The sequence below is a fragment of the Aethalodelphis obliquidens genome, unplaced genomic scaffold (genome assembly GCF_003676395.1).
Source record: "Aethalodelphis obliquidens isolate GAN/ISIS:26980383/991018 unplaced genomic scaffold, ASM367639v1 scaffold7, whole genome shotgun sequence".
NCBI lineage: Eukaryota > Metazoa > Chordata > Mammalia > Artiodactyla > Delphinidae > Aethalodelphis > Aethalodelphis obliquidens.
Window position 1 is genome coordinate 7,635,621 of NW_020837951.1, and position 13,762 is coordinate 7,649,382.

General features: G+C 54.1%; 1 protein-coding gene across 8 annotated transcripts in view; it reads right to left on the reverse strand.

Moving 5' to 3' along the window:
* The window catches only part of SLC25A25 (solute carrier family 25 member 25), a 32,930-nt gene that overhangs the window by 2,101 nt on the left and 17,067 nt on the right, over positions 1-13,762 (reverse strand). For 4 of the 8 annotated variants that reach the window (XM_027104725.1, XM_027104727.1, XM_027104724.1 and 1 more), the window contains exons 2-10: positions 5,891-6,017; positions 5,711-5,798; positions 4,993-5,028; positions 4,620-4,731; positions 3,254-3,412; positions 1,503-1,655; positions 1,055-1,162; positions 788-955; positions 84-234 (exon numbers count right to left, since the gene is read on the reverse strand). In XM_027104725.1, the coding sequence (XP_026960526.1) occupies positions 84-234; positions 788-955; positions 1,055-1,162; positions 1,503-1,655; positions 3,254-3,412; positions 4,620-4,731; positions 4,993-5,028; positions 5,711-5,798; positions 5,891-6,017 (1,102 nt within the window). Of the gene's footprint in view, positions 1-83; positions 235-787; positions 956-1,054; positions 1,163-1,502; positions 1,656-3,253; positions 3,413-4,619; positions 4,732-4,992; positions 5,029-5,710; positions 5,799-5,890; positions 6,018-8,347; positions 8,985-13,762 lie in introns of those variants that run through there. The other 4 variants (XM_027104726.1, XM_027104731.1, XM_027104728.1 and 1 more) reach the window with 3 other exon arrangements.

Consider the following 13,762-nt stretch of genomic DNA (forward strand, 5'->3'; position numbering starts at 1 on the left):
TTCGCCGGCCCCTCCCTACGTCCCAACCTGCCCGGGGAGACGGGCCCCTGGGGACTGACTGGCTGGCCTAAGACCAGCCTTACCTTGGGCCTGCATCCGGGTCCTGACCAGGGCCAGTGGGTAGCTGGCCAGCTGGCCACAGGTGCTGGACATGGTGCCACAGGCCAGGAGCACAAACACGCCGGGGTCTGCACTGTTCACCGCATAGCGCTGCAGCCAGGCATTCTTGAGTGTCTGAAAAGGCAGAGGGGGGCGGGGATGAGCCAAAGGGCCTGCAGGCCCCAGGAAGAAAGGGCTTGTGAGGCAGTGAGAGACTGGGGCGCTGAGGGGACAGTTACCGGATCCACACAGGAGGCGTTGCCCCATCACATGGGATCCGCGAGGCCACTGTAACCTGATTCACTTGGCCTGGGCCAGCCTGGGGCTGGCTGGGCTCCCGGCCTGCCTGACCTTTGTTTCTGCTGTCACTGGGGATTTCTGGATAGGATGGGGATGCCGCAGGGGCAGCCCCTCCCTTCCCTCCCCTGAGAGCCGGACTCCTGTGCTCCGGAGTCTGCTGGGGGCCCAGGAAGCCCCCAGGGCATCGTGCTCTGTAGATCTGCCTGCCAAGCCCCTGGGGGTACAGAACCTGGGGGCTGCCAGGGGCAGGCAGTGTGACAGGACACCCCTGCAATGGACAGGTGAGCCTGGAAGGAGACAAAGGGGGGTGGAGGGGTGACACATGGCCAGGAGGGGGTTTCTGAATCTCTCCTGCTGCTCAAGGGGCCTGAGTCCTCTAGGGCCTCACCTCGTAGACGGCCAGGTCTATCCCAGCGTAGGGGATGATCCCCAGCATGTTGGGAACATAGCCTTTGTAGAAGGCGGCCATGCCCTCTCTGGCCAGGATCTTCCTGGCGCAGTCCAGCATGCCCGAGTACTGGCCTGTTTTGCGCAGGGCCATCCGGGTCTTCAGGACCTGCAGAGCCCAACGGAAGTGACGCAAGTGTGAGCCCAGCCCACTCCGCACCCTCACCTCCACGCACACGGCCCGCCCCAGGACCAACGCGGCCCTCACCTCCATCGGGTAGATGCTGCTCTGGGCGATGGCCCCCGCCAAGGACCCTGCCACAAGCCTCTCGTGAATCCTCAGAGTCTCCTGGTCACTCCCAACGAGACGCTTGATCTGGAACAGGGAGCACACAGACTGATACCCGCCCAGAGACCAGCATACCTGCTCCTGCCCCGCCCTTCCTCCCGGGGCTGTCAGCTTTAGCCAAGACCTGGTGTCCCTGGCACTTTTGATGCTGCCCAGAAATGGAAGGAACTGGCCCCCAGTGGAACTGGTTGCTGGCAGAGCTGGGGTCAGGCTCAGGCCTTCCCACCCCCCACCTAGCCCTGCTGTCCCTCAGGTACAAGGACTGGTTCCAGGTTCCAGGGAATCGACAGGGCAGGGACCTCATTCCAGGGGAAGCTCAGGAAGCAGCTGCTGATGGGCGACTCTCCCTGGGGAGCTGGGTCCTCACCTGTTCATAGGCCATGAACTTGATGGCCGACTCGGGGGCAATTTTGAGGACGTTGATGCCATTGCCGCGCCAGAGTGATTTGGCCCCTCCTTCTCGAATCATCTGGGTGAAGCCACCCACGATGCACATGTTGTTGCTGCGGGAGGCGTGGACCTGGGGGGGGAAGGACAAGCGGTCAGAAGGAGCTCAGCGGCCACAGGGCCACCGCTGCCTGACAAACAGCCAAGATCGACGGGAGGCAGGCTCCGCCCTCGTGGCACTCTGAGGCCAGCTCGGTACCCTGAGAGCCTAACGTGGCTGCGCTAGGTCCCACCAGATTCTGCTGTGCACCTGCTGGCGCCAACCCCATGCTAAACACCTCCACAAGGACTGCTTTAAAAAAAGTTGAGCTTTTTGGACTTCCCTGGTGGCCAAGGCAGGGGCCATGGGTTCCAGCCCTGGTCCGGGAAGATCCCACATGCCGCGGAGCAACTAAGCCCGTGAGCTACAACTACTGAGCCTGTGTGCTACAACTACTGAAGCCCGCACGCCTAGAGCACGGGCTCCGCAACAAGAGAAGCCACCACAGTGAGAAGCCCGCGCACCGCAACGAAGGGTAGCCCCCGCTCACTGCAACTAGAGAAAGCCCGCGCGCAGCAACGAAGACCCAACGCAGCCAAAAAATAAATTTAAAAAAAAAAAAAATTGAGCTTTTTATTATGGAAAATTTTCAAACATATATAAAAGTATAGAGGATTACATAATGAGCTTCCATGAACCCATAATGAGCTTCAACCATCATCAAACCAGCCAACTGATGCCCCCCACCCCCTCCCCCACCCCCATTAATTTAAAGCACCTCCCTGGCATTTCGTCATTTCACCCAAGGACAGCTTTTAATCTCTACAGCATTCCTGGGGATTTGGCTAAGAAAAACACACTGATGAGGCAATTTGTTCGAACCCCTTAGTTTCCAGAGCAGTAGAAGTCCTGGGGCTGAAGTGACTCGCCTGAGGTCACCCAGCTGGGACAGTGGGACCCCGGGTTGGGTCCCAGGCCCAGGGCTCCTCTCCCTGAACCACTCGCCTCCCTGATTCAGCACCAGAAGAGAGTTCTCATTCTTCCATCCATAGACCTCAAACCAAGGCAGGCCCAGGAGGCGCTGAGGGGGTAAGGAAAGGATGACACCTTTTCTGAGCAGGGTTCCTGGCACGAAAAGTGCCAGAACGCAAGTCAGGGGACAAGGGGGTGACTGGCCACTGTCCAAAAGACACTGGAGTCCACTGGTGTGTCCTCAGGCAGCTCGATTTCACAACCTTGCTCCTGACTTGGGTTCAGCATGAGCTGAACCTGCCCTGTGGACGTGGAGCTGGGTGCCCAGCCAAGGGAACAGTGTCCAGGCCAGGTGAGGATCTGTTCGCACTGCCCCCCCACGTGGTGGCCTATGTAAGATGCGCCTAAGGAAACAGGTTCCTGCCACACCCCAGTTCTCACTGGGGTCATCTGCCTCCGGTATGGCCCTGTAATGTGACTCCTGGCTTAAGGGCCTCAGATAAAATTAGATCAGGCCACCTAGGCCAGGATCTAATGTGCAAAAGGCCACCTAGGCCAAGATCTAATGTCATCCTTGTCTGAGCAATAATTCCAATCTGATTTACTGGGTTAGGAAAGTATGGGCCCAAAGCAGGGCCCCAGATAAGGGAGGGGAAACCAACCCACCAAAGAAACCCAAGGTGGAAACCAGGTGGCTTGGGGCCTGTTTTCCTGCGTACCTGCATGAGCACCTTGAGTCTGTCCAGGGGGGCCGTGCAGGTTCTCGATACAGCCCCCGCCCCACCACCAGCCACCAGGTGTCTCCACCACATCCCCGTCTGCCTCTCCTCCACCGTGAACTCGTCGGGGACCGTCAGATTCTCACCCACATCAAAGATCTGTGAGGAAGACCAACAACGATAAATCTAGCAGGCTCCCGACGCTTGTGGCAGAACTGCCGGCAGACAGCTAGGTCCACAGCCTTCTGCCGCCTAGAATGGACCCCCTACCCCTTCGCTATGTGGAGGCAGCAAAGCTCTGAGCTGTCTGTGGCTTTGGAGAGGCCCAGGTTAGAACTGAGAGCACAGCTGGAAGAACGCAGGTAGAAAACCATGCGGACAGCCCTTCGGGACACTGCCAGGGGCTCCTGCAAGAACAGCTGACAAAGGCACTGCAGCTGAGGATCACCAGGTTGGCTGTACTGGAAGGATCAAGTCAGGGATAAAAATTCTTCTGAAACCTGATGTGTAACCGGATCACGTTGGCAGAACATTATGCAAGACTTCTGCAAACACGAGAGGTTGTGCTGCCTGTGCAATGCCCTCTCTCCCAGGCGGCCTCCCGGCTCGGCAGGCAGAGCCAGCTCTGCTCCAACCTTGGGGCTGCAGGCCAGACCCACGGGGCCGCGGCTCCTACCCGCAGAGCGTTCACCTAATTTCAGCCAACGAAGATGCCAGGCGTCCCCTGAGGGCACCTCGGGAGACAGAGGAGGACCTGTGGCCTCCTCTTCTGGAGTCGATGGTCCAGGATGGATAAGACTGCCACCAGGGGATACTCAGCAAGGACCAGCAGAAAGGGACGCTCATGCGTGAAGGGGGCTCGCGGGCGAGGGGTCAATGGGGCCACTACCAGTGAGGGTGCAGAGCTCTGTGTGTTTCTGACCGGGGGTGAAAGAGCAGTGGGGAGGTATTCTTTTGCCATAGAGAGAAATGACACAAAAAATGGGGTGGCCGGGGGGAGAAACTGAACAGCTCTGCTACTGGATCTCTGCAGCGCGGCCCTCAGGAGGCTTTGGAAGAACAAGGAGGCTCAGGGAGAGGGTGCTTACAGTGGACCCTGAAGAACAGGCAGCACGTGGGGACAGGAGGGCATTGTTTCTAGCAGAGGGAGCCCCGTGTTTGGGGCATGGGCGGGCCGTTCAGGTTGGCCGGCATGAGGGAGATGGAGGGAGCATGTGGAAGGCTGGCAGAGAAGCAGACAGCCCCACCACTGAAGGCGAGGTGGGCTGGGAACCCCCACCAGGATGGGGGCTGATGCTGGGCGAAGGGGACCCTATGAACGGACGAGGGAGAAACCACCTTCCGGCCCCGGGAGCGCGGGGCTCACCGTAGAGTGCTTCCAGTACAGGATGATCTCAGGGATGTTCTCCACGGGATGCAGGAGGTGATAGTCTCGCCACTCGTTCCAGTCGATGGTCATTGTGCCATTCTTGTCCATGCTGCAAGACAAATATGTGGGTCGCCCAACTGTCAACAGGCCCCATCTGTCAGCCGCACTTCCCACCTCCAGGGGAGCCGAGGGCAGGCGCGTGGCCACCAGGAAACCACAGAAGGCGCCTCTGCCCCGGAGGAGAAAAGGCCAGGTGGCTCCACATCCCACCTGGTCCAAAAACGGGATCTGATGGCCCACGAGAACCCCGTCCTGAACGGGCACAGAGGTCAAGGAGGGAGGCGGTCCCGCGAGTGACACGGATACTTACTAGGTGACAGGGCCCCAGAAGTGGCCCGTTCGTATTCTGACAGACAGACAAAGGAAGATGCAGAGGAGAGAGGAGAAACAACACAAATAAGTGCTCTGAGCGGAGGTTAGTGACGCAAGCACATGCCACGGCACAGCACGAGGACGCGCCCTCCACGCGGAGGGGAGCAAGGGCCAGAGGCTGCCGTCCCTGGCCAGCCGGCTTCGGGCCCCTGGGACTTGGGGAGGCTCCGGAGGACAGGAAGTGGCTCTGGGGCTGTTCTGTGCGAGTTCCCAGCACAGCAATGATGCCAGTCCCCAGGACCACCCCTGGCCTGCGGGATGCCTTTCGGGGCAGCACACCTGAGCGTTGTGTCAAGAGGAAGTTCCCCACAGTGGAGGGCGGCCACGTGAGCCCTGCCCCTGAACGACCGGGCAGGGAAGGGTGTTCCTTGCTGGCCTTTCACCTACTAAAATCCCCCACTAGTCTTCTCTCTCAGTGGGTGGCTGGCGCTCAGGCACTCTGCCAGGTGATCTGTGATTCCACCACCGGAGCTGACCAGGAACCCGGGGAGCAGCTGGTCTCTGGGAGGGGTTACTTATTCATCCCTTCCAACCACCAGAAGCCAAAGTTCACGGAAACAGGGTCAATACAGTGAACGGCACGAAGGAGTGAGTCCAAGAAACCTTCTTTCGTCACACTTTTGTTCAACCAAACGCAGGGGCGGCTACGCACTCACCTCTTGAGGATTTTTTCTGCCTGCTGTTCAGATATCTTGACTCCCAGGTCCCGCAGGGACTGCATGATCTCCTGCGCGTCGATCCGTCCTGGAACAACAAAGGCTGTGAGCCGGAAGCCAGCCCTGCGGAGAGGCCCAGGACTGCTGGGCCCGCCGCTGGCCCCCGGGGGCAATGCTCACCATCATTCTTCTTGTCCAAGCTCTTGAATACCAGCCTCAGTTTCTTCTCATGGTCTTGGAGATAATGGACAAACTCTTCAAAGTCTAGCTGCCCATCGAGGTCTTTGTCGCCAGCTTGTACAATTTTCTATAAAACAAAAGTAAGGTTTTGTCCTTCAGCTTTTCGGGTCCCTCGTGGTGTCCCGTTCCCAGGAAACAACTGCTCAACCGTGAACAGAGGTGGCCCCATGACCCGAGACACTTCCCCTCCTCCACTCCCAGGGCCACCACCTGGATCCCCTAGGGCCGGCCAGAACCCAGCCAAGGGCCCACCGTGTTTCCCTCATGAGAAAGAGGAAAAAGAGGCCGCAAGAGGAGCCCTTCTGACAGAGGCCGGCAGCGGTGGGCTTGGCACTTCCACCAGGCCAGCTGCCCGGCTCCCCTGCAGCTCTGTCCCTGGTGCCAGGCCTCAGCCCCACATGCTCTCTGCCCAAATGTGGGGTGGCCCTGGAGCTCCAGATTCCCTCAGAAACTCTGCAGCTTGCTCTTTTTATCCCTAAAAGTGGCACTGGCCCAAGAACAATTGGGGGCGACCAGGGTAAAGGTACAGGGCAGAGCCGGCCCCTGCCAATGGCTGCTTGGCAGAAATACTGCCAGAGAGAACTCTGGAGGATGGAGAAGTGGTAAGAGCAATGGGAACTGTTCTTGGGCCTGTGCATGATGGCGCTGCCTGTCTCTGATCTCAGGGGAGCCAGGTGCTATAACCAACCTCAGCTCCCTTAACCAGGCACTGAAAAGCAGGGCAGCTCCACTTAGGAATAGTTCAGTGACCCAAGGAAGCTTTAAAAGACCCTTTCCTGGGCAGTGAGGTTCCAAAAACCTGCGCCTGCCCTTAGACACGAGCTCTGTTCAGCAGCTGCAGTCCGTTTTCGATGCTCAGCAACTGGAACTTTTCCACGAAAGCACAAGCACTTGGTCTGTGCCCGGGGTCCTGCTAAATGCTTTACCTCTAGTGACCCGCTGAATCCTCGCAAACAGGCCTGGGAGGTGGATACTATCATTTCCCCCATTTTCCAGAGAAGGAAACAGCAGCTCACAGAGGTTTAGTAATTTATCCAAGGTCGCACAGTTAGGGAAGTCGGTGGGCAGGATTCAAGCCAGGCCTGATGGACTCCAGAGCCACCTCTGTATAGTGTCTGCTGCCGTTCTAAAGGTTAATCTCAAGAAAGTGGGGAACATACATGAGTCACTCCAACCCAGCAACACCCCAAAACTAGGACCAAAAATCTCCTAAGGAAAATGGTTAGAGTCTCCCTGTGTTGCCCAATTCTCTCAGCAATAAATACAGTCACTACCCGCAAACCAGTGTGGGTTTCAAAGTCTTCTGAGCCAGTGGGTTTGGAAATTGATGGGCCATTGGCTAGCTGGTCCTCTCCAGATACTGTGTCACCTAACATGATCCAAAGAACGACTCAGGGAGGGTGTGGCTGGAATGGGAGACACAGGCTGGCACGTGTTCTGTCAGCTGTCTGGAGTTACGTTAACTTCCTGCAGACGTTTGTGCTCTCCACCAAAATGCAGACTACATATAGGTTAAGCACCCTAGATTTATGAGAGGAGCGGAAATAGGATCTGCACGTCACTTAGAGAGGAGGCGAACGCTAGGCACGAAGCTCGTTGGTATCTGGGTTGCTCTGGCACCAACGCGATCCATGTGCCTTGTTGGGTGGGTGCCCGTGACACAGACAACTCAAGGACATGCTCATGCAGCTGATTTCAAAATATTCTAAGTCGTTGCTTCCACCTCAGTCCGGTCTCCTTCCTAGGATATGCAAATCACCACCCCCTGCACACCATCTGACCGTCACTGCCATCGTGAGCACGGGGGGATAGCACAGGATCTGATTAACGGAGAAGTTGGGGTGTCCCTTTAGGAGGCAGGCGACCCCCTCAGACTCTGTAGCTGTTTCCCCATATTTAAATTAGTAATGATTTCTGCTGCCTCCTGCTCCAAAGAGACGCCTAGGAAGGTCCCCTCACCCCTGCCCGTTGGTTTGTTTCACCCAGGGCACAGCCCTGTCACCTCCAGCCTCCGCAGCCACGGTTCCAACTCCTGGGTCTCCAATGAGGGGCCTCTCCCCTCCCCTCCTGCCCCCCCAGCTCAGATAAAGCAGCTAGACTGTGCCCCTGCACTTCCTGGCCCTGCACTGCTTAGAACCCCGCCCTCCGCAAGAAAATTCCTTTCCGTCTCCCACAAGTGCCTTCCCTATAATTCCAGCCTTCCTTGGAAGTCACATGAGAGCCGGTCACTCCCATGACGTAATAGCCCTTTAGCTGCCTATAGTTACGCGACAGCTGGGGAAAAAACTGGCACGCTTAGAAATGGTGGGGACCTTTGAGGTATGCGGACCCTCTACCAGCTCATCCATTCACTCAGCCAACACTGATGAAACGCCCACTGCCTTCCACGGTACAGACCTGCTTCCACTGGCGGTAGGTGGAGAACTCCTGGGACGGGATAAAGACACTGAGTTTGAAGATGGACTTCAGCTCGGCGGGAAGCCCCTTGGACTCGAAGTACTGGAACTCGGTCTGGGCCTCCCCGATGAGGGGCACGTACAGGCACAGGCAGAGCATGCTGGTGGGAGCTGTTTCAGGCGGCGTGGAGGCAGGAGAATGCTGCCTGGCCCAGCACACTTGCCCAAGGTATGCTGGGGCGCAGCTGTCATTGGCTGCCTCCACCCTGTCCTTTCACTTAATTGAAAAAAGTCTGCTCACTGTACCTCCCGCCCACAGCCAATGAGCACAGAGCCCGGCAAGGAGGCGTGCGTGGCCGAGTGCAGAGGGATAAAGATCAGGACTGACGTCACCTGCTCCCCAGTTAACCCTTCGGAGACGGGCAGAGCACTCTGCCCTGCCCTGGGATCTGCCCCAGAAACCTTCACCCTCTGGCTGCCAATCCCTCCAAACAAACAGCCTTTGGCCTGTTTTTCCACAAGGTCCCCAAACGCGTCACACAATACAGTCGTTTCTCTCCTTGGTAAATCATTCCCAGCAGAAAAATAAGTGGGTGGAGGTAGAGAATGAATCAATGCTCACCTGAAACGGCCCCGTTTCGCTGTGAGGGTAGAAGTCAGTGGGGGGGAGGGGGGAGAAGTCCTGGAAGTAGCCCCCGGTGGGGGTGGGGAGGGGTCTTTCACTTGCAGGGGAGCTGCCCCTCAGCCGGCTCCCTGGGCCACAGGGCTTTCCAGGCACAGCTCTGGCTGGCTCTAGTGACCCTCCCCAGGCCACCCTGCACATGAGCAGCCCCTCCCCTGTAGGCTTTGCCTGGGGACCCCACAAGCACTGAGAGGCTGAAATGATGGGGGCAGGAAGAGGACACTCTAGGCCACAGGTCATGGTGCCGGGGCACTCCTCAGCAGCACCAATCTGGGGTCAGCCTGGGCCTCACTTAAGATCCACGGATGTGGTCTTCAGAGCCCACATTCATTCAGGACGCTCTAACGTTCAGTGCATCAGAGCTTTCTGGTCTACAACTGCGCTGCTCAATACTTTTATTTTATTATGCCACGCCACACAGCATGTGGGATCTTAGTTCCCTGACCAGGGATCGAACCCGCGCCCCCTGAACAGTGGAGTCTTAACCACTAGACTGCCAGGGAAGCCCTCAATTTTAAATAAACGAAAATTCAATGAAACTAAGAATTCATTTCCTTGGTTGCATGGCCACACATTATTTCCATCATCACAGAAAGTTCTACTGAGCAACGCTGCCCTAGAATGTCCCTTTTAGGTGAGAATGAGAGGAAACTTCAGGTCTTGGAGAGTCAGGATCTGATCTTTATTTAAGAGCCACCCTGCCACCTCCACCTCATTCCTTCCCAAGGAAGATGTCAGATTCATGCTGCAGGGGAAGAGCCCACGTCACAGAGATGAAAAAGGAATCCATCTCGCTATGTTCCATCTACAGTGCACCACTTCCTAATATAGACGAAACCTCGTGACCAGGATGGATTAAAAACAGATGGATGTCATTTGGGGATCCACCAAAGTAAAAGGAACTTCTTAAATTCACTAAAAAGCTTTTTGTTGAGAACTTGAAAAAGGTTCTGAAAATAAGATGTTGATGCTTATATACATCATTATGAAACAGATTTTAATAACTTATATGATATTTCAGCCCTTCTAAAAGAGATCTGATGGTGAGTCTGTAAAAACAGGTCTTGGGCTGTTTCCTCCATCCACTAGGGAGGATCCGATGAGGTATCCAGAGGCAGCTCAGGATTATTCAGGCAAATTCCTGCTCAGCCTCCACCTAAATCCATGATACTCAGCTGTCTCTTAAGCTACCCAATCCAGAATGTTCTGCTTTACGGCTATTTTTACGTACATCTTATCTCTACTGCTGGGGTCCTAAAGGCAGGGCCTTTGTACCTCCTTGCCTGGAATGAGCCCTTGCCTTGATCACGGAGGTGCTTGACATAAGCAGTTTCTGAATGAATGAATGAATCGTGCTTGGCAGGCCTCTGAGACCCCAAAAAACAAACACGACCACTCTTGATGAAGACCTTAGGTTTGGTTTCCCGAGTGCCGGCAAATAGAGTCCTCAGGGTATTTTGTCCACCTCAACTCAAAAAGATACTGTATTATTTTTTTTATTTTAAAGGAAGTTCACATTTATAAATAAAAGAGCTGAATTTTAAATGCTGATCTTCCTTTTTAAAATTATTCACGATTGCTTCTGAAACGAAAATAAATTACACAGTGTCTCATTTCAATGACAACTGCAGTCCTTCCAATACAAAATGGCAAATATTTTGACTGAATAAATAAGTTGTTCAACTGGAGATGTTCCTTTCCTACTAAACTATGTTTTTCAAATAATGTTGGTAAACATAATTGTACCATTGAGGGGTTTTTTTTGGTACCACTGAGTTGTATGATGTATTTACAAGACAAATCTGAGAAGAGATTTGAAAACAATACCAAATGAAAGTGAAATCAGCATTCAATATATAAGGAACAATTATTAAAGCATTATCAAACAAGGGCAACTATCTTCTAGAATCAACAGAATGGAATGTCCTTGATTATAACAGAGCTCATTACTCTCCAGACCAATGGTATCACAGGGCCAGGAAATGTTCTCTGAAAAGTTCTGCATGTGCTTGTCAAGACGTTATTTTACAACGCTTACATTAATTCTATTCCAGTGTTAATCTTAAAGGGCTCCAACGTATTTCTATTTTGCAACTGTGTTTGAGTCCAACAGAATGTCTTCATTGGACAAACGTAAACTGGCGTTTGCTTATTTATTTAAACCAGCCATCTTCCTGAGTTGCATAGGTCATGCAGAACTCTGTTGTCACACAGAAACCTTTACTTCCCAGTTGAGCCAATCTCCAGGCACCTGGTGTCCAAGGCAAATGCTCTCTCCCTGGAATTACAGACACTGGGCCCCACAGGGGCCCTGGGGTCATCTCTGAATCTCCGAGATGAAGAAACAGACCAGGAGAGGCCACCTGGTTTGCCCGGGCCCCAGAGCCAGCTGGCGGAGGCTCACCAGAGCCTGGCTCCTGTTACAATGGCCACTTAAAACAGCATCCAAGCCTGACACTGCCATAAAGAGATTTTAGAATTCAGCTTCCAAAGAACACTTGTCAGCCTGACCCTGAGAATTACAGTGAACAGTACCTCACATGGGAAGGCAGCAGATGCGGGGGAGTAATTTTAGCCTTAGCTAAAAAAAAAAAACCACACAAAAAATGTATCTGTTACAGCTCTGAACACATACGTGAGAAATACAAATAAGGAAGACGAATATGGCAGGGCTCAGGACTTCCCTGGCGGCCCAGCGGATAGGACTCCGCACTTCCGCTGCAGCGGGCACGGGTTCTATCCCTGGCTGGGGAACTGAGATCCCGCATGTCACGTGGCGTGGCCAAAAAAAAAAAAAAAGTTCATAAAGCAGGGCTTGTGCTCCGTTCCTGATGTTTCACACCAGCTCCCGGTGCTTCTGGAGGCCCGAGTAAAGTGCTCTCTCCCACTCCTGCCATCGACACGTCTTCTCTGCTATCTTTACCTGTTCTAATTTTGTGACCCAGATCTACTTTTGTTTCCTTTCTTCCAATGTCCATTCCTGTAACAACCAGTACTCAGAAACAATGGCAGCCACTCCAGATGCCTTAGAATTCAGTGGCATTCGATTTCCCTTAATCTGCTAAGTAGCAGTTCCTCTCACAAGCATCTTCTTACCCTCAGATCTGCACATGCCCCCACCCCACCAGCTTTCCTTGTTCTACCACTGTTTCATGCCAAAGATCCCCGTAAGTGCCGGAATACCATGAGTAACAACAGGGCAGGTAGAGTACCTCTGGGAGTGTGGCATTAGCTCATACAGTATTTCCACCGCCCCGCCAATGACTCAGACCAAGCCAAAAATATTAATATATTGCCAGCATCCAGCTATTCTAGCCCCACCCACCCGTAAGGCCCTCGAGCCTCATTTGCTGCTGTAGCCGTAGTGTCATTTGATGATCGGGTTGCCATGACAGCCCAGTGGAGACGGTTTCCAATGAAACCTGCCTGCACTTGGCAATTAGACACACAATGAGCAAAATTCTCTGAGCTTCTGAGAAGACGGCCCCTCAGGATTTGCAAGCTTGAATGCCGCTCAGGGCACCTCCCACTCCAGACTAATGGCTTTCTTCTCCAACTGCAGATCGACTGTAAGACAAAGATAAGGGGGGAAACTGGAACAGTTCTGAGAATAAAAGCTGGCCGGAACCTGACTCACCAGCAGACATATTTAAGAGAGAAATGAGAGTCGAACAAAGTAGCGCCACTGGGAAACTTAGAAGGCTGAGAACCAAAGTGACGTCTCTACGAGGTTCCCACGAGGCTGTGGCAGCGTCTGCCGGAGAGAAATGGCGAGCCAGGCCCCACCGGCCCACGATCCCAACCTCCAACCCCTACCTTCAAGAGCAGCTGTGCTGGAAGAGGACGCACGCTGCTGAAACACTCTTCCAGTTCTTAATTTGTCTGCCTTTAAAGGGTCCACACCGCCCAGAAGCGCTTTCTTGCTTGTTTCAAACCAAAACCAGCTGACGCACCTCCCTCTTGGGGCTCCCCACACCCCCAGGCAGCTGATCCATCTCCCTTCTGGGGAGAAGTGTCAGTGAGAGGTGTGGGTCTCAGGTTCAGCCCGCCTTGCTCCCGATTCTGTAGGCCAGGAAAGAAGCCGTTCAGAACAGTCCTGATGCCAGGCCAGCCCAGGGGGAGGGCTGACAAGAGCTGCCAGTCGGTGTGAGTCTGGGAAGTGGAGCAGTTAATTATTAAAGTCAAAAGTGGGTGAATTTAAAAGGAGCCAGCCAGTCCCTTAAGCCCTTGGCCATAAGGCAAGCAGGTCTGGAGATAAAAGTTCCTCATAATAGATAACGCCACGGCCATTTCCGAGCTCCTGTAAAATGATCAAAAGGTAGAAAGCGACACCTGTCACATCTCAGGCACAGTACAGATGCCGAGACCCCTGTCGCCCCGGATGAGCCCGTCACAGACTAAGGATTCTCCTCAATGCTTAACCTGAATCCACTGCAAAAGTTGTTGCATCAAAAGTCCCTCCCACTTAGCAAAGGAAAAATGAACATCCATTTCTTAAATGCAGTAGCTCAATTCAGCAGAACCTTTTTTGGACTCTACAGCGTGCCACACACAGGGCAGAATCTCCTTCCTTTTTCCAGTTCATTTTTATCCTGAGAAAGGAGAAAAGATTCAAAATAACCAAGCCTCAGGAGGTGAACAAGGTTCTCCTACCACAGGCAGGAGAAATCACAGCCAAGTAGCCTTTCTGTTCTAAGCCTGAGAACTCGACTGGTCCCATTAAAAACGGCTTTC